Source organism: Vulpes lagopus, chromosome 2, assembly GCF_018345385.1.
Source record: "Vulpes lagopus strain Blue_001 chromosome 2, ASM1834538v1, whole genome shotgun sequence".
In the NCBI taxonomy this organism is placed as follows: Eukaryota; Metazoa; Chordata; class Mammalia; order Carnivora; family Canidae; genus Vulpes; species Vulpes lagopus.
The window spans coordinates 149,957,746-149,981,936 of record NC_054825.1 but is presented as its reverse complement, the minus strand read 5'-3'; the positions used below and the strand labels follow the sequence as shown (position 1 = coordinate 149,981,936).

General features: G+C 41.0%; 1 protein-coding gene across 1 annotated transcript in view; it reads right to left on the bottom strand.

Annotated features, from left to right (window-relative positions):
* The window catches only part of SLC1A1 (solute carrier family 1 member 1), a 77,871-nt gene that overhangs the window by 28,782 nt on the left and 24,898 nt on the right, over positions 1–24,191 (bottom strand). The window contains exon 2 of the mRNA XM_041729552.1: positions 10,292–10,432. Coding sequence (XP_041585486.1) covers positions 10,292–10,432 — 141 coding nt within the window. The remainder of the gene's footprint in view (positions 1–10,291; positions 10,433–24,191) is intronic.

Below are 24,191 nucleotides of genomic sequence, written 5' to 3'. Positions count from 1 at the left end.
ATGTAGGAGGAGCTTGATTAACATGTGTTGGTTGAATGGTTGAACACCTAGTTATGTATGGTTGCTGCCCCAGACCTGAGGGAGGCCTCAGTTTCTGGTGCCTGGACAGCAGAATGTTCCAGAACAGAACTCAAGACTCTGCACCAGTCCCAGGTCCTACTCTTATGATCGTGTGATCTTGGAACAGGCCTTGGAACTGTCTCTGAGGATGGAGACTGTGTCCCACTCACCTTACTACTTCACTGGGTTGCTACAAGGATTAAATGAACAAGCTCATTCCCCAGGGAAAATAAGGCTAGATATGACCTCACCTTGTGTTCCAGGACACAAGAACATCTCTGCTTCTTGGATTTATACCCCTGGGATGTGACAGGGGAAGAAAAGAGGCAGAAGGGAGCATGCACTGTGCACTCCTCGCCCATGACATCTACTTTTCTTAGAGGCATCTATACAAAGGACTCCCTGAAAATAGGTTATATCAGCACCTTAGACTCTTCTGTGAAGTTAACAAAATACACTGGTCCTTGGGCAGAACCAACTAAAGGTCACTTTGCAGCCTCTGTCAGCAGGTCTACATTTGAAGTTCAAACATGTGTCAAGAAGCAGTGGGCCAGTCTTCTGGTCCTCAGCCATTCAGGGAGCTGTTTTCAACCTTTTTTTTTTTTTAATACCATGGATCTTGGTGGTATTTGTAGTGGGGACCAATTTTTTAGAAGACCCCATGAGCTTCTGAAGGATGCTTATGGTTCAGTAAGAGCATTAAACACATCTCAGAGGATCTAAGGAACTCAGCCATCCTCTTCAAAGTCCATACAAATGCTTTGACATCAGGACAGCTAACAGCTCAGTGAAACTTCTCTCTTTTTTTAAACCACAACCTAATTATTATTGGGCTTTTTGCTTCTCCTTATTCTATAAAATCAGTAGCTCAGGATTCTGGGTAGAAGTGACTTGTATGCCAGTGAACTTCACAGTTTATTACAAAGAGTAAGTCTTTTTTAATGTTTTCCTTTCTGGAATGAATGCATTGCATGTACCTGCATCTGTAGGGCTCAATTCTAATACTGGCTCTGTAGCTTCTAATGCCAAGGCAGGGACTTTCTAGAAACTTCTGACAGTATCAGGCATACTACGGCACAGTACTACTATTTTCCTATTTTACAATTGAGGACAAGTTAAGTAACTTGTCAAGGTTTCACAGCTAGCAAATGGCAGAGCCAGGATTTGAACCAGGCAGTCTGGCTCCTTGGTCTGCACACTTAACCACTTGACTCTCCTGCCTCTCTGTGACTGGTACTGACAAGGTTCTTTGCCTGACTATAACTTTGTCAGGCTCCTGGACCTTCTCCCAGGCCCATCTGTGTATTTTCCCGCAAAACCTAGTTTTCGTAAGAACTCTGCTAAGTCAGTTTAATCAGAACCTGGTATCTGATCACTCTGCATATCTAATCAGGCTTCCCATCCTCCACCTTCCCCCAGGTGATGTGTAGCCACCCTGGCCTGCCCTCAGCAAGAATCTTACTAGGTTGGTTTAGCCAGAATCCCTCTCATGGTTTCTCTTATGATTTTCCATCCACTGACTCCCCTTCCCTGGCTCCTTGGCTATCAGTTCTCACTTGCTGAAGCTGTATTCAGAGTTGAGCCCCATCTCTCTCCCCCACTGCAAAATCCCATCATAACGGTCCCCATACCTATTGTGATGGTCCTGAATAAAGTCTGCGTTACCACCTTAACACGTGGCATTAAATTTTTTAACAATCCTTTCCCACCTGAAGCTCGTTCAGGGTGTTCCTTTGCAGAGAAGGGTGACCACCTGGTGGTCACTGCTGTGATTTGCTTCTCCATGCCTAGACATGTCCCTGATGAAGGCACATGCTGGCCTTTCTGTCCCCACCCCTCTCCCCCGTGTTTCTAGTACTGTGCTCAAAGTCTCACTGTCCTTGAGAGGCCATGTTATCTGCTGTTTTCTTCTGCCTAGAGTCCCTGCTTCCTTCATCTGATTCTTAGGTTTCTTTCAAGACTCCACTCCAGCGTCCCCTCTACCAGCCTCATTCCTACAAAGCACTTATCACTGCATTTTTTTTTTTTTTTTTGCTGGGACAGGACCTCTCTTTATATTGTATGTGCCTAGCATAGAGCCTGTGACAATGAAGATGGAATGAATGAATGAATGAGTGAGTGAGTTGTATCCCAGGTCCATGCATTTAACACACAGGAGGTTTCTTAGAGTCTCTGCATGGCATTTCATTCCTTTTTTTTTAAAATATTTATTTATTTATTATTCATGAGAGAAAGAGAGAGAGGGAGGCAGAGACACAGGAGGAGGGAGAAGCAGGCTCCATGCCAGGAGCCTGACGCGGGACTCGATCCCGGTACTCCAGGATCACGCCCTGGGCCAAAGGCAGGCGCTAAACCACTGAGCCACCCAGGGATCCCTCCTTTTTTTTTTTTTTAAAGAAAAAAAATCAGGTTAACTTCTAGTTGAACAGAGCTGTGAGCCAGTGTAGTCACAGTATAGGCAGAAGAGAAAGCTTATTCATGGCTGATTCTCGGGGCCTTCCTATCTCAGAATGAGATTTGGTTGCACCTCTTGCCACTTTTCATTTGATTACTGTGGCAAGTGGCATTTTCATTGTAGGAGTTCCACTCCTTACACGTTATGTGCCAGTTTCCTCTTTGGAGAAAAGGCATTGTAGATGTCGAATTATTGCATTAAGTCCTCTGGCTTCCATAACTGTGTTCTAACTCCATGCAAATTTCCTGATGACATTAGGGAAATGTTTAATTCATGCGTGCAAAGCTGCTTAATTCATCTTATTTTCTCACTTCCCCAATAAGGCTTGGGAAGGTTAAAAGAAAAAAAGGCACTTAAATTCAGGCAGAACCCAGTGGTTACAGATGTTGCAAAGGAAGCAAGAAGCTCCTTCGTCTATATAGTTTTAGGCTACAACCCTGCTTTCCTCAGCATGGAGCTTGACGTTTATAGGCCACCTTGAAATAACAATTTTCTAGCGATTAAAGTACCAAAAAAGCACCAATCTTTCCAGAAAGCATGCATACTCCCCTGCCCCCACCAGCTGACATTGACACTAAACACTCTTTGCTCCCTAATGGCAAGAGGTATGACCAAGTGAAGTGATACATGAGCCTTCCACTCTTGTACCTTCTTGCCCACACGGGGATTCATGAATCCAACTGGCTCCCTGCGATCCATGAACAGGTGAGTGGCAGGCATCTCATCCTCTCACAAATGCTTTTCTCTTTGTTTTCACACAGCTGGGGTTAACAAATGTTGAATTCAACTGAACCGTGTTAAAAGTGGGCACATTCATGGTTCTTCCCACTGGAGGAAGGTACACAGGTACACAGCTGCTTATGAGTAAATGAATACACAGCTTAAAAAACAATGGAGCCCACACCACACAATCCAAGCATGTCATCGCTTGCAAAGCCTGGATTTAAAAAACAGGCTTAGTGGTTGAACATCTGCCTTTGGCTCAGGTCATGATCCCAGGGTCCTGGGTCATTCTCCCAGAGTCTCTGCCTATGTCTCTGCCTCTCTCTCTGTGTCATTCAAGAATAAATAAGTAAACTTAAAAAATGAAAAACAGGCATCTTCAAATACCTAGACTGACTTCACTCATCCTGCTCCACCCTCCATCCCTCCTCCCTCTGTGCCTCTTTGGAGGCATTTACACTCATTACTTGATATGAATAGTGATTGCTTCCTGTGTTGATTTATTTTTGCCACATGGATTCCACCTCAATGACACTGTATCTTGAGAGTTTGACTCTAGCCTTGTTCTTCATCTTGACCAGCTGCTGGTTGGCCTCCTGTTATCAAAAATAAATGCTTTATTGACACACAGCTATGCCCATCACTTACATATTGTTTATGGCTGCTTTTCTGTGACAGCCAGTTGGGAAGTTGGAAACCACATGGTTTGAAAAGCTAAAATATTCACTATCTGGTCCTTTACAAAAATGTCTCCAGCCCCTTGCTTGTTAGGAAACCAACTTACAGGCGTATTCTACAGCTGGCTGTTGTTTAATAAATACTGTTTATATCTAAGCCTCTGTAAGACTTAATTTTTTTTTTTCTTGGTTAAAAAGTAGTAGAAAAATCTCTGGCCTTAGAGCTGAGATCAAGCCCTCCAAAATTAGAAATCCTAATGTAGAGGCTGGAGTGACAACCATCTAAATTTTGTAACAAGTTTGTTTGTTTCTTTGTTTTTTTAAATCATTGAAAGGTAGAGTCTGACATTTATCCTTGAAGGAGGTCCCCACAATTGTAAATCCAATATCCAACCAGTGCTCTTGTCAAAATAGGAAGGTCATCAATAAGCAGAATGCAAGTGTTTTCTACCAAAGTCTTTTTTTTTTTTTTTTTAAGATTTTATTTATTCATTCATGAGAGACACACACAGAGAGAGGCAGAGACACAGGCAGAGGGAGAAGCAGGCTCCATGCAGGGAGCCCGATGCGGGACTCAATCCTGGGACCCCAGGATCATGCCCTGGGCCGAAGGCGGTGCTAAACCATTGAGCCATCTGGGCTGCCCATCTACCAAACTCTTATGTTTGGTATGTGACTTGCTCAAGAGGTGAAAACGGTACTAGGACCCAGGGACGCAGTGGCTTGGGTCTTTTTCTACCAAAGTCTTTTTTTTGGTTTGGTATGAATTTGGAATGTACTGCCCTGCAAACTGATGTGGTTTCTTGAGGAGCTGACATCTGTAGGAAATCCAGATTGAAGTACCACATGAATGAGTAGGAATAAGCGTCTTGCTCCCAAGAGAGATGGTGCACATAAGAACTGGCATGGGGGATCCCTGGGTGGCGCAGCAGTTTAGTGCCTGCCTTTGGCCCAGGGCGCGATCCTGGAGACCTGGGATCGAATCCCACGTCGGGCTCCCGGTGCATGGAGCCTGCTTCTCCCTCTGCCTGTGTCTCTGCCTCTCTCTCTCTCTCTCTCTCTGTGTGTGTATGACTATCATAAATAAATAAAAATTAAAAAAAAATAATTAAAAAAAAAAAGAACTGGCATGGATTCAGCATAGTCCAAACTCCCAAATCCTGCAAGTTGGGTGGGAATGCCCTAATCTGTCAGGTGCTAATGGTACCTATTCTAGTGTGAGTCTCTTGATGGGGCCCTCAAGGTAAACCATCCCTTTGTGGCTATGAGGAGGGTTGCCTCTCAAGTGGATAATCCTTGATGGCGGTCATCCCAGGAAGAGGTTGCTCCTGGGTCAGGACAGGAAGACCTGTGTGATGGTGAAATTTTTTCTTTTCAAAACCTAGTGTCAGGTGGTGGGGTCTGGGATGTGGTAATGCCTAGAACATCTTCGGGAGGAAGAATAGGCTGGAAGCTAAGCAAAAGGGGAGCCCTGTTAAGAGACCCTGGGACTCTCAGAAGACCTCATCGGGGAGCAGCTGGGTGTCACTATTGGTATTTCCCCTAATTTCACTTTCCAACCTTTCATAAAGCTTTATCCCAAGGAACAGCCTGGTCTTGGCCATGCTATAAAGAATTAGGTTCTCATTCCTATGTTAGGATAGAGGAGCAAAGGGGGAGCTCTTCATCATCAGAGGGGTGGCGGAAGGCACAGGAGACACCAGGAAGGGGGCAGCTGTGTTTGGCAGAGCACTTCTGGCCCAGGTGGTGGGGGCAAAGAGGCTGGAGTACAGGAGTTAAGGACCTCTACCTGCCTACAGCTGAGGCGCCATCTTGGGAAGATGGTCAGGGAAACTCTGGGAGTGGCTGTGGAGGGGCTGTTCCCTTTCCTGTGCTGGTCATAGGAGGCTCAAATCATCATCATCATTTGTGTATTAAAGAAAACGTGCTCTGATTTTAAACTCACTGGCTGGTGAAATGTGGACCAGGATTTTCCAGAGCCGCAGTTCTCATGTACAGAAGCCATTTCCCCTGCTATTCCCCTGGTGGTTTGGTACAAATACAGCTTAGAAACAAATCCAAACGTTAATAGGGCCCAAACAGTCTGCACATCATACGAGTGTGTCTCTCAGGATGTAAGTTATGGGAAGGATTCTGTTAGTGCCTACACTGCCTGTCTCTGAAAGTACCTTGAGATTTTGTCTACCATGCCTTTGTTTTTTTTTTTTTTTTTAAGATTTTATTTATTTGTAGAGAGAAAGAGAGAGGCAGAGACACAGGCAGAAGGAGAAGCAGGCTTCACACAGGGAGCCCGATGTGGGACTCGATTTTGGGTCTCCAGGATCACGCCCTGGGCCGAAGGCAGGAGCTAAGCCGCTGAGCCACCCAGGCATCCCTTTTTTTTCTGTTTTAACTAAATTCTAGACATTCTGTTATCTTATTCCTACCTAATTCATATGCATTAAAAAGGACATTTTCTTACATAACAAAAAGCCATTATCACTAAGAAAATTATCAACAAATTCAAATTTCCTCAGTTAATGGGACATCTTACCCTCATCATCATATGAAGGTGGTTCTTTTTTTAAAAAAAAAAAAAAAAAAAAGGGACGCCGGGGTGGCTCAGCAGTTGAGCATCTGCTTTTGGCCCAGGGCGTGATCCTGGGGTCCTGGGATCGAGTCCCACATCGGGCTTCCTGCATGGAGCCTGCTTCTCCCTTCACCTGTGTCTCTGCCTCTCTCTCTTCTTGTCTCTCTCATGAATGAATAAATAAAATCTTTAAAACAAACAAACAAACAAACCCCCAAAACACAGCTATAAATTAAGTATTTTTATGTCAGCAAAGGCTTTGATGGCAGAGGGTTCTTTTTTTTTTTTTCCTTGTTAATTCACTAAGAGAGTTTCCTTTATGCAGAAGTACAGGCTACTAGTCATAGATCTCAATTTTTGTTCCTACCTCTAATTTATGTATCACAAGGGAATTCATTTAATTCTCCCCAGCTTCCAATACGCATCTTCCTTTGTCCTAATAAGTGTATAAGTTATTGATCTGCTGGATTTATAAAGGCTCTTGAAAAGTGAAAAATGAGGCAGCCCGGGTGGCTCAGCGGTTTAGCGCCGCTTTCAGCCCAGGTCCTGATCCTGGAGGCCCGGGATCGAGTCCCACGTTGGGCTCCCTGCATGGAGCCTGCTTCTCTCTCTGCCTGTGTCTCTGCCTCTCTCTCTCTCATGAATGAATAAATAAAATCTTAAAAAAAAAAAAAAAAGTGAAAAATGCTCTTCTTGTGTATTTCCACAGCCACTCTGTGCTTTACCCTGCTGGCTCTGTGCTGGGTGAGGAGGCTGAGGACTACTGGGGGTTTGGGAGAGGACCACACACCAGGGAAAAGGTGATGCAGAGGTGCAGAGGCCGGGAGCAGAGCCGAGGAGGAGAGAAGCAGGGAAGCTGCCAGAGGCAGCGATGGAGGATCATAGAGCAGAATCCACCTCAGTCTCTCTCTCTCTCTCTCTCTTTTTTCTTAAAATACAGGGAGCCAGCTTCTCCGTCTGCTGTTTCTCCGCCTCTGTGTCTCTCATGAATAAATAAAATCTTTAAAAAAAAGAGAGAAAGAAGTGGGGAGAAAGAATTTGAAAGAGAGGAAGAGCAAGAGAGAGGGGAGAGAGAGAGAAAGAAAATACAAAACCAACAAAACAAAAATAACAAACATCTGTTTGCCTTGAAAATGTAAAGAAAGCATGGTGAGTCATGTTTTCTTACTATCCCAATCTCACATCATTAAGCAGTTTTCATCCCAACTTTTTAAAAATCCACATACATTTTGAAAAATTTTGGATTGTACACAACACTCTGTTTTATCTTCCTATTTGATACCATGTGAGGAACATATCCATATGTCATTTAATGTTTTCAAAACAAGGTTTTTAATAGGTCCAGAGAATCATAACTTAGGGGTATAACTTACATTTAGATTGCTTATAATTTGCCACCATGATTTAAAAAAAATGTTACCATGAACATTCTTGTACCTAAATCTTTGAACAGATTGCTGATTATTTACGAGAAATTCTGAGAAACAGAATTACAAAGTGGAGAGACCAGGACATGTTCCAAGCTGCACCCCCCAGAAGTTTGTTCCAATTAATACAATAATCGAAAATGTATGAATGAGCCAGTTTCCCCACAATCTTGCTAATACTAGTAATATTGTTTCCCCTTTAATCTGACAATTTAAATCATGAACATGGTATCACTGTTCCCAGGCTGCTCTGTTCACGTTCCCTCAATCTTTGACTATTTTATCACTCCAGGGCAACAGTATGGATAGGGGTTCTGGTCGGTCTGTCTCTCTCTCTCTGTCTCTCTTCTGTTTAATTGCTGGGGGTTTGCTAAAGGAAAAATGTAGAAATGTCCAGACCCGTGCTACAGCCTCAGAAAGCAGCTGGGCTATGTGAGCAGAGTGCTGAGGGTTGCAAATTATTTTCCTAGATTATCTACAAGACTGAGCTAGCACGCAAAACAGCCAGACTGCAAAAATACCACAAATTATTGACTGCCAAGAGTGGTACATATTTCAATATCTGATATTATACTCGCATATCCAAACATGTATTTTTACCTTTTCTTCTAAAACCCAGTTTTGTGTACGAGTTTTGGATCTGTTGCCTAATTTGGATCAACTTAGACTCAAGTTTTAAATGGTATTGATCAAGTGATTTATGTATCTCATGCAATTGCATGCAAATACAGAATGGTATGTACAACTATAAACATTTGTCTTGGGAGAGAGTCCAAAGCTTTTGTTGTGTTCTCAAAGGAGCCTAAGAAAAGATTTAGTCTTGATGAGGAGAAACTTCTCAGAGGTTATAAAGGCAACACGTATGGGGGCCAGCAGGTAATGGAAATGAGAGCAGTGGACGAGGTGTCAGGTGATAGGGAGTGGTGGGGACTGTGGTGTCCTCAAATGCATTTGCTTCAACTAAATGGAGTAGCTGTCTCTTAGCTCCAGATCACTGTTGGTCTGTGGGGACATGCGTCCAGTATTTCCTGATCTTAATTCTTCTCAGAGGTACCCAGAAATCCATATGCCTACATGAAATCTTCCAAATTTCAAGTGCGTATGATGATTTAAAGTTGAATAGACTTATCTATTCAAGTAAATAATATATAGTACAAACCACTGGGCTACTGATCTGGTCCCCAGGGTCCAGGGCCTAAAAGAAGCCAGGCATTTCAAAACATAATTAAGTATGTACATAAAAATAATTAAATGCTCTTTTTAGGCTTGTAATAAGCCAAGAACACCAAGACCATTTAAGGACCAGGCTCCTAGGGGATTCTAATCTTTCTGGAGTTTGGCATTTGGAAAGTTCAATAGCCAACTCTATAGCTCCTCAAGCAATGCAGCTGCTGAGTACAGCAGAGCCTGATATCCACCTTCCCTCTCCACCGAGCCAACATCCAGTACTCTACATAGATCAGTCCCAGGTCTTTGTAGTGGCAGTGGGGAAAAATGTTTAGAAAAGGACATGTCAAGAATCCTAATTGCATGATTACAGAAAACCCTGATTTTTCAAGCTGCCAACACTAGTGACTGTCAGGCCATGTTTTACTTAACACCAGAATTAAGAGAGTACAAGAAAGTATGGAATGCACTGAGCAGCTTACCACACCCAGACTAATGACATTTTTGTAAGCCAAATTAATCTGTACCCCTAGAGGGGAGCTTGCTCTTTAAAGCAACAGAATGACCAAGGAGGAAAAAAGCATTTCCAAATCCAACTGGGTCACAAGTTCGGATTTTAAAATACCAGGCTTTTAAAATATGGTGCCAACCCATCATAAAATGTTTCCCACAGCCAAGTGGCTCTGAGTTTCCAGGGCAGGTATGCGGGGGTGTGGACATGCAGTGGGGAAGGTAGAGAGACTCAGAGGGTGGCCGTGTAGAGAGTGGGGGGTAGCACGGCTGCAGTTGGGAAATAGATGAGTGAACTGCTCAAAACAACATCGAAACTGACAACCACATTTTGCCTGGGGACACTGGTTGACATTTCAGTGACCAAATATATGGGCGTTTTTTTTTTTTTTAAACGTCTGTGCCCTGGATAGAGTTTTATTTATAATATGTTTGAAAATGGCATCTTCCTCTCAAGACATCACATGGCTGGCCAAACGAAGATTCGAGCGAGGAGAGGTGGACAGTGCCCTAGGCAGAGCAATGCCACTTTGTGAATAATGTAGTATTTCCACTCAAGCAAAATATACACTTTCCAAGGAGTGTGTATGAGTGCGTGTGTATGTGAGGCATCAAATGCATTTCAATTTTTTCCATAATTAGAAAAGAACTTAACAGACAACTCCTTAAATAATCACAGAGAACATCCGTTTTCTCAAGATACCTGTAATCATGCTGGATATAATTAATGGCAAAATGATGAGTTTCAGCATCCTCATTAGGATTTCACCGGGAAAAGCAAAGTAGAATTTCTCCAGACTAGACAGCTTGCTGTATTCTCGAACCAAGACTCCTATGGCAATCCCTAAGAACGACAAAGATTGGAAAGGAGAAAAGAAAACAAGCATTGAGTTCTTCTGTATATATTTCAAAAAAATACCTCCCAATACCCCATTTTAATGGCAAGAAAAACAGTTTAGATGATCTTCCGTGAGTGAAAATTTTAGACTTAAAAAACAAATCACATTTTAATGAATGCAAAGTGCACATTATTCAGTGAATCTGTAAAAAGTACTCCTCATGTGAAAGGTTGTGTTTTCATTTTTCTCCTTCAATTATATTTATTATAATGACAAAACATCAAAAACACCGTGAGAAGGAAAAGAAATTCATCACCTAATATAATTATTTTGTTTTACACTCCCCTTAATCTTTGTCTACTTCAGGTATTTTACATTTTATTTTTGTTTGTTTTTTAAAGTAATCTGTAACCCCAACATGGGGCTTGAACCCACCACTCTGAGATCAAGACTCCCATGCTCTTCTGACTCAGACAGCCAGGCATCTCAGGTGTTTTACATTTTATAGCTTCCATATCCATGTAATTTTTGTCATTTTCTCATACTCTTTGCATGATAGTTTTTATTAGTACTCTGTGTTTATGCAACTTTTGTGATTTTAATAGCAACATATGGTTCTCCTGGTTTGATATGTTTACATGTTGTTAAACAACTGTGTTGTCCAATGCTCTTCATCCTGCTCTGGTTATTTCTAGATGATGATGTGTCCAAATTGGTTTGACCAAGAGGCTTTTTAAGAAGCTACTGAACCCAAGTACCTTGGACACTGAGGCTTATATTTATGTGAGTGTAGGGAAATGTTCAAAATCAAGAAATGTTACACAGTGGAAGCCTGAACAATGATGGAGCTCGGGGCACCAATCCCCGCATTGTCGAAAATCTGTATATAACTTTTGTCTCCCCCCAAAAATAGTTAGTGACAGCCTGCTGTTTACTGGAAGCCTTATCCATAATATAATCAATTAACATGTATTTTGTATGTTATATGTACTGTGTACTGGATTTTTACAATAAACTAAGCTAGAGGAAAAAAATGTTATTAAGAAAGTCACAGGAAGAGAAAATACATTTACAGGGCTGGATTGCATTTACTGAAAAAAATCCATGTGTACATGGACCCACGCAGTCAAACCCATGTTGTTCAAGAGTCAACTGCACGTTCTCTGAACACTTGCCTTCACAAGACGTCTATATGAATTCCTTCCTTGTGCTGGCTTTGGTAACTACAAATCACAAACTTTAAATATTTCTTACTTATCCTCTTCTGAAGGTCCCAACATTTAACTGCCTTATTCTTTCCAACTCTCACACATTGCCCCTTTGTAATACTTCTTTTTATAAATTTAAAAAAAGGTTTTATTTATTTATGAGAGAGAGAGAGACAGACAGACAGACAGACAGTGCACATGAGCAGGGGGAGAGGGAAGGGGAGAGGGAGAATCCTAAGCAGACTCTGTGCTGAGCCTCACCATCCTGAGATCATGACCTGTGCCAAAATCAAGAGTCAGATGCTTAACTGACTGAGCCACCTGGGCGCCCCCTCTTCTTTTTTTTCTTAAGTTTATTTATTTCTTTTAAGCAATCTCTCCACCCTACATGGGGCTCGAACTCACAACCCCAAGATCAAGAGTCACATGCTCTTCCAACTGAGCCAGCCAGGAGCCTCACTATACCCCCATGTTTTTTAAACCAAGACATAAGGGATCCCTGGGTGGTGCAGCGGTTTGGCGCCTGCCTTTGGCCCAGGGTGCGATCCTGGAGAACCGGGATCGAATCCCACGTCAGGCTCCCGGTGCATGGAGCCTGCTTCTCTCCCTCTGCCCTTGTCTCTGCCTCTCTCTCTCTCTCTGTGACTATAATAAAAAAAAAAAAAAAATTAAAAAAAAAAATAAACCAAGACATAAAATGGGCTGGGATGAACCTGTACATCTTTTTTCCCCTCATCAACCTCTGAGGATGATATGTTAATTGGAGATAAAATGGCTAAACAGCACAAACACTCAAGGAGGATATCCCTGGATCTGCTCCTTTACAAACTCAGATAATTAGTCTGTGAAAATTTACAGTTGCTTCGGCACAATTAAGAAATCTAGGGCAACAAAGAGATGTGAATTATAATCAAAACTAGAGTTTTCATTTAAATTCAGGTATACTTCCCATGTGTGTTAGTAGGCCAAATAAAGGAACCCCACAAGATACATCTGTGTAGTGACCTCATCCTTCGTTTAATTTTATTTTCCTACATGTTCTACCTTTGTCTTAATCTCTTTATTTTGGGCATGCATTTCTAAATGTATTTCTGATCAGTCACTTAAAATTACTTTTGGGGGACACCCAGGTGGCTCAGTGATTGGTTGTCTACCTTCAGCTCAGGTCGTGGTCCCAGGGTCCTGGGATCGAGTCCTGCATTGTGCTCCCTGCTGGGAGCCTGCTTCTCCCTCTGCCTGTGTCTCTGTTTCTCTGTCTCTCATTACTAAATAAATAAAAACCTTAAAAAAATTAAATTACTTTTGTAACAAACATATGCACAAACATTTCTCAAATTGTAACTAAGACAAAAGGAAAAAAAAAGCTCTAATACCAATCCTACTTGGTTCATATTTCAAAACCTAGGGTTAGAGATTCCTGAATGGTTCAGAACGCCAAGGATTCAAAATATTTTAGGTGAATTTAAAAAGCATGTTGTGCTTACTTCCTACTTAATAAATGCCTCTGTTCAGCTGTTCTATACGGAACATACCTACTTTATGCTGTAAGGAAACTCTGTAGTGTTCAGTGTTTTAAAAAACCAAACAAACATTCTCTCTCATACTCTTTAGGTTGCCTCAAATAAATTTTTGGCTTGTATGTCAAAGAAAGCTCTGTGTTTAAAAAGAAAGGAGATGTGTCTGTGCTCAAAAACCCACCACAAAAGCACTCTGTTGAGTAGCAAAAGAACCCCATGTGCTCCAATTTTAAGGTTTATATTACTAACGATTAACTGTGACTCTAATCATCTCCACCCCAAATAAATGCAGGGAAATTAGAGAGAAGTGTACTTGCTATTTTTTAGTTTTTATCCAGATCATGGGTTTTTACAGGAGAAATAAAAGAGTCACCACAAAGAGTCATTTCAAAGCTATCAGAGGTGACAAGCATCATGAATAGGTTACTGTTTTTAAACTTTTTATCAAATGTGTTCTTGAAGTAACACGAATTATAATTCTTTTCTTTCCCCTCCCTCCTTCCCTCCCTCCCTTCCTTCCTTCAAGGAAAGAGAATATAAATACCAACCAAGACCAGGAGAAGCAGTTGAGAGATTTGCCCTGGGCCAGAGATGTCATCCCAGGACCTTCAAGTAAGATGTGGCTGGTGAAGAAGCACAGCCAGGAGTTATACCTTGTAAACGGGTGTGTTTTATATTGGTCTCAGAGCAGTTTGGAAAAATTGGATGCCTGATAAGAAAAAATCCCTGGAAGATTTTCCAGGTCCCAAAATGAGGTCAAGATTTCACAGGGCACAATCCTTCTCTACATTTCTCCAGAGCCAGAATCTTGGACTGGAGCGGTCTCCAAAGACAAAGGCTGTTGGGAATAAGAGCCTGCCTGGAGGTACACAGTTCAGACCCATTTGGCAGGATAACTCCCAGAAGTAGGGAAGGTGAAGATCAAGAACTTCCCTGAATGGTACAGCTCTCTGGAGGCCTTTGGCAGGGCTAACAAGGAAGCCCAAAGGTAGAATTATGTAGATCTCTGTAGCCCCAGAAATTACCAGGAACTTATTCTAGGGCAGCTTTCTCTCACTCAGGCAAGAAGATCCCAAGCAGGTACTAAGGCTGGGAAGAGCTCTGTGTCAGAACCACCCGCTTGAGTTCTTACTCTGCCATTTACAAGGTTTGTCACTTGGGCTGTAATTTTAACCTCTCCCATCATGGAGTGGTGGGATGGAAGGTACGGGGCAAAGGGCTTGGATGAGATGCCCTCAGGGTCCATTCTAATGCCCGAGATACTATGATAATCTCTGACCGTTAATGTCCTCAGCTTTAAAATGGGCTCATAGGACTAGTTCATTGGCTCCCTAAAGAGCTGGCTGGACCTTCCCCAGTATTTATGCTAAGTATAAGTGTATCAGTAAAACAGGGAAGAAAAAACTCGGGCAGAAAACGAGATCTCAGCTGGAGATTTCAAGTTCATATTGTTTCAAACCACTGCCAGTCCAGTAGCCCTATCTTGGAAGAAATGCAGTGATTTTTTTTTTCACTCTAAGCTTATAAAAAATTATTGTTCAAGAAATAATTCTGGAGGGGTACCTGGCTGGCTCAGTCAGTGAAGCGTAGGACTCTTGATCTCGGGGTTTTGAGTTCAAGCCCCATAATGGGTGTAGAGATTACTTAAAAATAAAAATCTTGAGAGAATGAATTCTGGAAATCAAAATAAAAGAAAAAAGTCACGTATAATAATTTATACTGACCTATCCTCCCTTTCTGCCTCCGGTTCTATCCAGCCTGTTCTTATGTACACATGTTTTTTTTTTTTTAAATATATAGTTATAAAAATTAATCTGGGGACAGTAGCTGAATTGCATTTCAGAAAACAGATTTATGAAAACAGCATTGTTTCTGTTTCAGGGTATTTTCAGAAAAGAGATTAAAATCTTCTGTGTGTTTTTTTTTTTTAATCAAAGCCCCAGAATGGTTCTCTGGTACACTGACTGATTTTGGCTTGATTGACTAAGAACTATTGGCAAAGGAAAAAATATTTTTAATTATCACTGAAATAGTTATCTAGCCATGCCATCTTGTAAGGCACCATATTAGGGAAATTAACAATATGCCTTCCTGCCCTCTGGGAGCTAATCTAAGATGAACATTGATAACCAGAAAATAAAAAGTGTAGAATGAATAGTTATTAACAAATGACCATATGCATATACTGAATAGATGGGAGGATGGTTTTTCTAGCCTGTCCCTGCACTGAAATAGACCTGTTCCCCTCGTTCACTATTTTCCTCGGAGCTGAATAGCTCTACCATTGAGAGCTCTTTAAAGGCATTTGGCTCCAAAAAGATGCCTCTGTAAAGCTTTATTTTTAAATCCTTAAGAAATGTATTTATTGCACAAGCAGTATTATCACAGTTCTACTGGAAACAAGAAGTTCAAAAATTCACTCACAATCTCAAAGAGAAATTGTTTTCATTTTTTCCCCATATACTATTGTGGTTCATCATAATTTAAATAGAAAATTGAGAAAAATAACATAATGGTTAACAATTACTGAGTACGTACTGTATGTCAGGCTCTGGGCTAAGCACTTCAGATGAAGTGTCTCTTGATATTATCTCTTGTCATTTTTAATGGCTGTTATTACTATGGGATTAGGGCAATTTTTCATTGAGATAAAATTCACAGAAGATAAAATTTATCATTTTTAAAATGTACAAACTCAGGGGTTTTTAGAATATTTACAACATTGTGCAACCATCACCACTATCAAATTCCAGCATATTCCCATCACAGAAAAAGAAACCCATACCCACCAGCAGCCACTCCCCAAACCTCCCTTGCCTCAGCCCCGGGCAACCACTAATCTGCTTTCTGCAGATCTGCCAATCCTAGACATTTCATCTAGATGGAGTCATACAACACGGGGCTATGATGGTTAGTTAGTTGTAGGTGTTAACTGGGAGAGGCCATAGTGTCAGTTATTCAATAAAACACCAATCTGGGTGTGGCTGTGAAGGTATTCGGTAGATGTGACTAACATCTACAGTAAGTTCACTTTACATTACCCTTGACAATCTAAGTGGTCTCATCCCATCAGCCTTTGAAGGCCAAGGTTTCATGCAGAAGAAGGAATTCTCCTCAGGATGGGCAGCTCCAACTTCCTGCCCAAGTTGCTGGCCTGCCCTATGGATTTCAGGCTTAAATGGGACCCTCAATTGTGTGAGCCAATTCCTTAAAATAAATCTCATGTAAATTTACAGAAGAGATTCTGTTCCTCAGGAGAATCCTGACTGATACCATGGCATGTGTGTCTGGATTCCTTCACTTAGTATGTTTTCAAAGTTAATCTGTGAAATTTGAATGGGTTTTGTCTTGTTTTGGGTATTTCTCATTTAATATATTACAGGCATGTCCTCTCATGCTACACACCTTCATCTTTTTAAAGTGCTGGATAATACTGCTTTGGATAGACACATTTCTTGACTACCACCCAACTGTTAAACATTTCAATTCTTGACAATTTTGTTGAGTGTTACGGACTTTTCCTCATGACCAAAGGGGATGAGCATCAAATATGATATAAAGGCTTTAGTTATTGTGCAGTTTCAGGCTCAAGGGAAGAAAGTCCATTAAAGGCATTCTTTGTAGTATCTAAATTCAAGGAAAAGCAAAAATAAGTGCACATTTATTAAAATCCAATTATATGCCAAGTCTGGTATTGAATGCTGGAGGATCTGAGGAGGAGGAGTCGAAAAAATACAATTTTGTTCTTACTGCAATAATAAACATTTCCCTTCATGAACTGATCTGTCCCCTGTCAACAGGAAATGTGGTCTGTACTGCTTTGTCTATAGAGATGACTGTTTACACTGAATTTTTTCAGCCTAATGCCCTTTCAGCCCTTAATGCCCACCCCCCTATTTGCCCATCACCTACAATTAAGAATTCAGTCTGGCTCAGAGAGAAAGTTTTTTTTTTTTTTTTTTAAGATTTAATTTATTTATTCATGAGCGACACACAGAGAGAGGCAGAGACATAGGCAGAGGGAGAAGCAGGCTCCCTGCAGAGGTTGATGTGGGACTCGATCCCAAGACTTTGTGATCTCGACCTGAGCCGAAGGCAGATGCTCAAACAACCACTCAGGCATCCCAAGAAAGTTCTTTTGATGAGGATCTAACAGGTTTCTCTATATGTCCCTAGCCATTAAAATGTATAATGTTGTTATGTGTTTGAAAATTGGACTTCCGCAGTATCAGTCTAGATACAGTGTTTTGTAGCCTATCTTTTCCTTTTGAGATTTTTTTTCACCCTATGTTTAAGACTTACTCATATTAATATAGGTAGATCCATTATAAGTGGTGTCCAGTATTCCATACCACACTCCCTATTTTGTTTTTGTTTTCTGTATCATTAAATTCTGCTCTTACAAATGATCAAATGATCGTTCCTTCCATTTTTTTCTAGGTTTGCCCTCTTCTTTCTCTAACTTTGTGGGTTGACTGCTTAAGCCCATTAACTTATTTGTTTCAATATATGCATGTAAAAGTATACCTTTCCTTCTAGATTTTGTGTTTGTGTTCCCTAAATTATTACATAGTATTCTCATTGTCGTTTAGTTCTAAAGGTCTTCCAACTGCTATTGTGATTTCTTCTTCAACTGCAAATTCTCTAAACCTATGCTTGTAAGTATCCAGCTACATGAGGATTTGGGGGCTTTTAACACTACTTCTTTTTATCTCTGTGATGTATTCTCACTGATTTTCTTGTACCTACTTCAGTTTACCCATGTTTCCTTCAGCTGTACTTAGAGGATGTTTCATTCATCTGCTGAGTTTCTAATTCCACTGTCTCTTAGTTTCATCTCTGGAAGTTTTATTGTATCCTTTTCAGAGTGTCCTTCTTCTATTTCCTAGTTTCTACTCACCTGTTGCTCTTTGATCATTTTCCTTAAAGATTTATTTATTTATTTTAGAGACAGAGAGCACGCACGTGTGGGGTAGAGGGGGAGAGGGAGAGGGAGAGAGAGAATCTTCACCAGACTCCACACACAGCATAGAGCCAGATACCGGGCTTGATCTCACGACCCTGAGGTCATGACCTGAGCCGAAACCAAGAGTTGGATGCTTTACCAACTGAGCCACCCAGGCGCCCCTTTCTTTAATCATTTTAAACATACTTAGCATTCTTTTAGATTGTTGTATCATCTCCAGTTTTGGAATATGCATCGTCTTGCTTGTGGTGTATATATATTAACTGGTATCATTTCCTTGTGTGGTTTGTAATTTTTGACTGTAGATTTCTCTTTTGGAGAGGGGAGTGGCTTTCATAGAGTAGGACACCTGTTTTTCCCTGGGATTTAGGTGTTTCAAGATCACTAGGACTGTTTTCCTATTAGTTTTTCAGTGTAGGAAGTCAGCATTCTTCCCCCAGCCCCACCTCAAGTTTTTATTTAAATTCAAGTTAGTTAACATATAGTGTTGGTTTTAGGAGTAGAATTTAGTGATTCATCACTTACATATAATACCTAGTGCTCATCACAAGTGCCCTCTTTAATGCCCCCCCCACCCCCCCTGCAGCAAACTTCAGATTGTTCTGTATGGTGGAAGTCAGCATTCTGTGGTAGTGTAAATTTAGATCAAATACCCAGTTAAGTCTGCATTTTAATTTTTTTATAGATGCCCCTCTTCCTTGTTACTTGTAGCCATGGGTGGATGGCAAGCTTTCTTGAGGTTTTCCTGAGTCACTGGGTAGAATTTTTCTGGTATTCTTTTCAAGGATAGGACTAAATTTTGAGAGTCTAGCTTTATGCAGAGGTCTGATTCTAGCTCCTTCACTCACACAGTCCAAACTCACATCTCTTTTCCATGTGAATATTAAAACCCATTTCCCATCATTAAGGCCTATAATTGGGTCTAGACCTTAGCATCACTTTTTTCTTTTTTTTAACACTTCTCATTTTGAGTCCCCTTTTTATTTCTGGCACATGAGGACAGACCTTCCCAACCTACTTTCCTTCCTTCCTTTTTTTCTTCTCTCCCTCTTTTATTTTTAGATTTTAAAGTAATCTCTACACCCAATAGCGGGCTTATACTCACAACACCACGATCAAGAATCACACATGTAACCGACTGAGCCAGCCAGATGCCCCAGGACTTTCCTTTGAGTCTAGGTTTAGTGATTTGAAGAGGGGTGTTATATTTCCATGTTTGAGATGGTAGGGATCAATCCACTTGAGCTCAGCCATCAAACTACTAGATGTTACAACATCTCCAATTATTTCTTCCTTTTCTTTCCAATATGTAAACTTTAGGATGGATAAGGAAGTCCATGATGATTAAAGCTAAGAGTTCCACAGTATATAGGAAAGATCTTGTTATATTAAAACATCCGCTGCTGTTCCAGGTATTCCCATGTAACCTCTTGGGATCAATTAAGCCAACAATCATTTATAGACCACCTAATTCCTACAACACATTGCCCAATAGGGAAATAGAGATGAGAGTAATGCATAATCAAGGGGTCTTTAATCTACATGATGAAATGAGGCATATTAAATCATGCGAGACACTGTAAGGGAAGAAACTAATTCAGCACCAACTCTTTAGGAGGCAGGCTCTATAGTCAGATGATCTGTGTTCAAACACTGGCCTCATCATTTTATTAGCTGTACTCTTGGGGCAAAGCATTTATCTTGATGCCTGTGCATCCGTTTTCTCTTCTGTAACAACAGGCATAATAAAATATCAACCTCCTAGATCACTGGTAGGTTTAAAAATGAGACTATATATAAAGTGCTTAGAATCAACAGTACCTGCCTCTCATAGTAAGTACTCAGTCAATGTGAGCTATTACTATAGGCTATATCCTCTTCGTAGGTTTTCTTGTAAAATCTTTGAAATAGTTATGCTCTCAGGTGAGCCATGGTTACTGAGCTCATATCAGTAGAGTCAGAGGTTTATGGGAGAAATTCATGTAAAATATTTTCATTGTGATAAATTTACAAGTTATTCCCTTAGTCTATTACATGTATTTTGGTAGAAAAATATTTCATTTTATCCTATAAATGAAAAAAATTCCAGGGTTAAAGCAATGACACACAAAGCACCCATGAGATGCGCCAAATGTAATCTATGTCCATTTGATACCACTTGATGTCCCTGAAATAAAAGTCTCAGGATCTTGGCACCATAAGAAAAGCATTTTTAATTTTTCTTTTTTTTTTTTAAGACTTTATTTATTTATTCATGAGACACACACACACACAGAGAGAGAGAGAGAGAGAGAGAGAGAGAGAGAGAGGTAGATACACAGGCAGAGGGAGAAGCAGGCTCCATGCAGGGAGCCCGATGTGGGATTCGATCCGGGTCCCCAGGATCACGCCCCAGGCTGCACCCGGCACTAAACTGCTGCGCCACCAGGGCTGCCCCATTTTTAATTTCTTTAGGTGTCTTCTGAAATATTTTTCATGGTGATTCAACAATCTAATTAAATTCTGCAAATATTTACTGTTTAAGAGATGCAGTAGTGGGAATAAAGATATAAAAATGGACAGCATAAGATCCCTCTCTCAAGAAGCTCCTAGTCTAATGAGGGCTTGTCATGGAATGCAACCTCCCTCCTTGAGAAGACTAGGAAGTGGAGAAAGCTGAGGAAGGCCCAACAGTGAATACAAATAGATAGTTATTTCTAGATTTCTATGGAATTGTTTCCAAGCCTGAGAGCACCTCAGGAAAATGCCAACCGGTTTTCATCAACCAGCAATGAAGAGAAGCTGCAGCCAGTCCTAGGATGGCACCAACATCACATCAGGCTAAATCCAAGGAAGCCACAAGAAGAAAGAGGAAGACTGCTGAGGCAGACACAGACCGAATAGCCGTTTGAGGAGTACAGCAACAGGGAGGCTGACATGAACAACAGGCTTCCCAAACTTCAATGTGCATATCAATCACCTAGGGATTTTGGTTTTGTTTTATTTTATTTTTATTTAAAAAAAATTTTTTTAAAGACAATTTTTTTAAAGATTTTATTTATCCATTCATTAGAGACACAGAGAGAGTCAGAGACATAGGCAGAGGGAGAAGCAGGCTCCATTCAGGGAGCCTGATGTGGGACTTGATCCCAAGACTCCAGGATCACACCCTGAGCCAAAGGCAGATGCTCAATGGCAGATGCTGCAAATTGAGCCACCCAGGCATCCCTGCTTGTTTTAAAATAGGCTCCATACTGGGCTTGAACTCATGACCCTGAGATCAAGACCTGAGCTGAGATCAAGAGCTGGACTCCTTACTTGAGCCATCCAGGTGCCCTACCTGGGGATTTTGTTAAAAGACAGATTCAGCCAGTGGGATCATGTTTTGAGTAGCAAGGAGATAAGTGAGCCTGGCAAGGGCACCCTAAGATCTTGCCAGTCATGGTGACATTCACCTCGACACATCAGAAAGATATGCTGCCAGCCTCAAGCCCCAGCACAGTGAGGAAATGGCACAGTCAGCATGCGATCTAAGCACAACTGCTCCCACTGCAAAGACCCTGAACACACACCTGTCTTTGCTGACTCTTAGACTGTCGCACAGAGTCACCTTCTTCAGCTGTGTTTCCCCCTATTCTCTATTCTGCCTCAGTTCTGGGGCTCTATGTCTTCTACAAGGTGTGCAGCAATAAAGTCACAGTTGAACCCAAAAGAAAAGAATGGGCCTTCACCCGGCCACTATGAAATTTCCAACCAAGTCGCCTCAAATAGGCAAACTCCTCCTGACCAGAAGAAAAGTGTTGGAGTGATAGGTGACTGGGGGGTGGGGACAGCTCATCCGCCTCAGAACTTTTCTTTAAGAGCAAAAGACAAAAATCTTACTTTGAAGCAAAATCAAAGTTTCCATACCACCATGGATAAAAATGCCATAAACTTTCAAGCTTCTACCACCACACATACCCTCAGGCTTCATGGCTTCTACCAGTGAAGGAGATGGGGACCTTGGCTTTCTCAAGGTGAGAAATCCCAGGCCAACAAAATGCTTCCTTTTCACTCCAAACCCCACTTTTGAATGTAAGTTCTGGTGACCTTCCAGACACTAATAATTAAATACAAGGTAGGGCCTGGTAAAGACCACAACATGGCAGCAAAATACAAATCTTTCAAAGTTTTGCTTTGCAATTGATTCAAGAAAGGTAGATACACAAATCATATATTGGTAAGTGTCTAGGATCCAGAATATATACACAACTCCCACAATTCAACAATTAAATGGGCAAAGGATTTGAAGAGACATTTCTCCAAAGAAGATACATAAATGCAAAGAAGGATGTTCAAAATCATTAGTCATCAGACAAATGTGAAGTGGAAGTCACACACACTCATTAGGGTGGTTCTTTAAAGAGCAAACAAAACAGAAATTGACAGGTTGGTGAAGATGTGGAGAAATTGGAATGTGAACATTCCTATGATGTTGGTGGTCATCTAACAGTGTGAACCCTGTGGAAAACCACAATTCCTTGAGAAGTCAAACATATGTACCTTAGGACCGAACAATTCTACTCCAAAGCATATAGTCAAATTTAAAACATGCCTTCACATGAACGCTTGTACCTAAATGGTCACAGCAACATTATCCATAATAGTCAAAAAGTGAAAAATAATAAATGTCTATCAACTTATTACTGGATAGAGAAACTGTGATATATTCATATAATGGGACATTATTCAGCCATGGAGAGGAATGAAACACTGACATGGTATGGTGCGGATGAGCCTTGAAGAGTTTATGCTGAGTAAATGAAGACAGACACAAGAGGCCATATGTTACATTTATAGGATTCCCATCTATAAGAAATGCCCAGAATAAGCAAATCCATAGAGACAGGAAGCTGATTAGTGGTTAACATAAGATGAGGGTAAGAGATATAGGTATGGGGTTTCTTTTGGGTGTGTGTGTGTGTGATTAGAAATGTCCTGAAATTAGTTTGTGGTGATGGTTGCACAATTCAGTGAATATGTGGATTACATCTCAATTTAAAAAAAAGACAAAAACATATACACACAATCAGAAAGCTAAATTGTTTAAAAAAAAGAGAGAGAGAAAGGCGGATAATAATATTAAATGTGATTCTTTTCCACTGTGATTGGTTGACAATTTGAGGGCTTTTTCATGGGGTGGGACACAAGACAAAAATACAGGGAAATTTCTTTTTTTTTCTTTTAATTATCATACTAACAGCATAAAGACTGCCAAAAACGTGGCATTTTGTTCAAACTTCCACTTAGTAGGATATGCACGAGCTTATCAAATCTGAAGGCCTCACCATCTGGAAATAACAATTTGAAAACTCCAATGAAGCCAGACATGTTTATTAACAGCTCAAAAGAAAATGATCAATTTAAAGAAAAGTTGTGATTACAGATTGCAGCTCATAGCCCACAAAGGAGATGTTTGGGAGCTTAATTTTCAATTACAGGGTAGAAAAATCAATCAAAACAACCAACAGAAAAACCAAGATTATTCTGAGAATAGTGCAACCTGAAAGTCCCTGCAGGAAAAGCAAAATCAAGCCAATGGCAAAAATAAAAAAATAAAAAAATCAGCTGTCATTAATTAATGACTTGTAACCTGGCTGGATCCGACCACTTCACTAAGCTCTGTGGATGATACACTCAGGGTCCCGATCCTCATGTGGTTTAGAGTCTAGGTAAAGACACAGGTCATATCAGATCTGGAGTTGAGTCTGCTCTAAGAGTTACTAGCTGTGGGACCTGAGGAAGCTACCTACGTAAGCCCCTTTTGACACAGCATCCTTATCAAAGAGGGATAACGGACCCTAGGATTTCCCAGGACCGTGGTGAGGGTGGAGATGGATAAGGAATGTGGAGGACTTAGCCTCGCCCCTGGCAGAAGGCCCCAGATGTGTGATGATGAACAACAGAAGCAGCAAAAGTGGACAGAACAGAGCTTTCAAAATTAACTTCTACCCTGGTGCAAGTGAAAACCAAGCAGGAGAATGTAATAGAACAAAGAGTCAGGAATCTGGAATTTACTTCCCTTTCTACCACATACACAGCTGTCAGGCCTTTT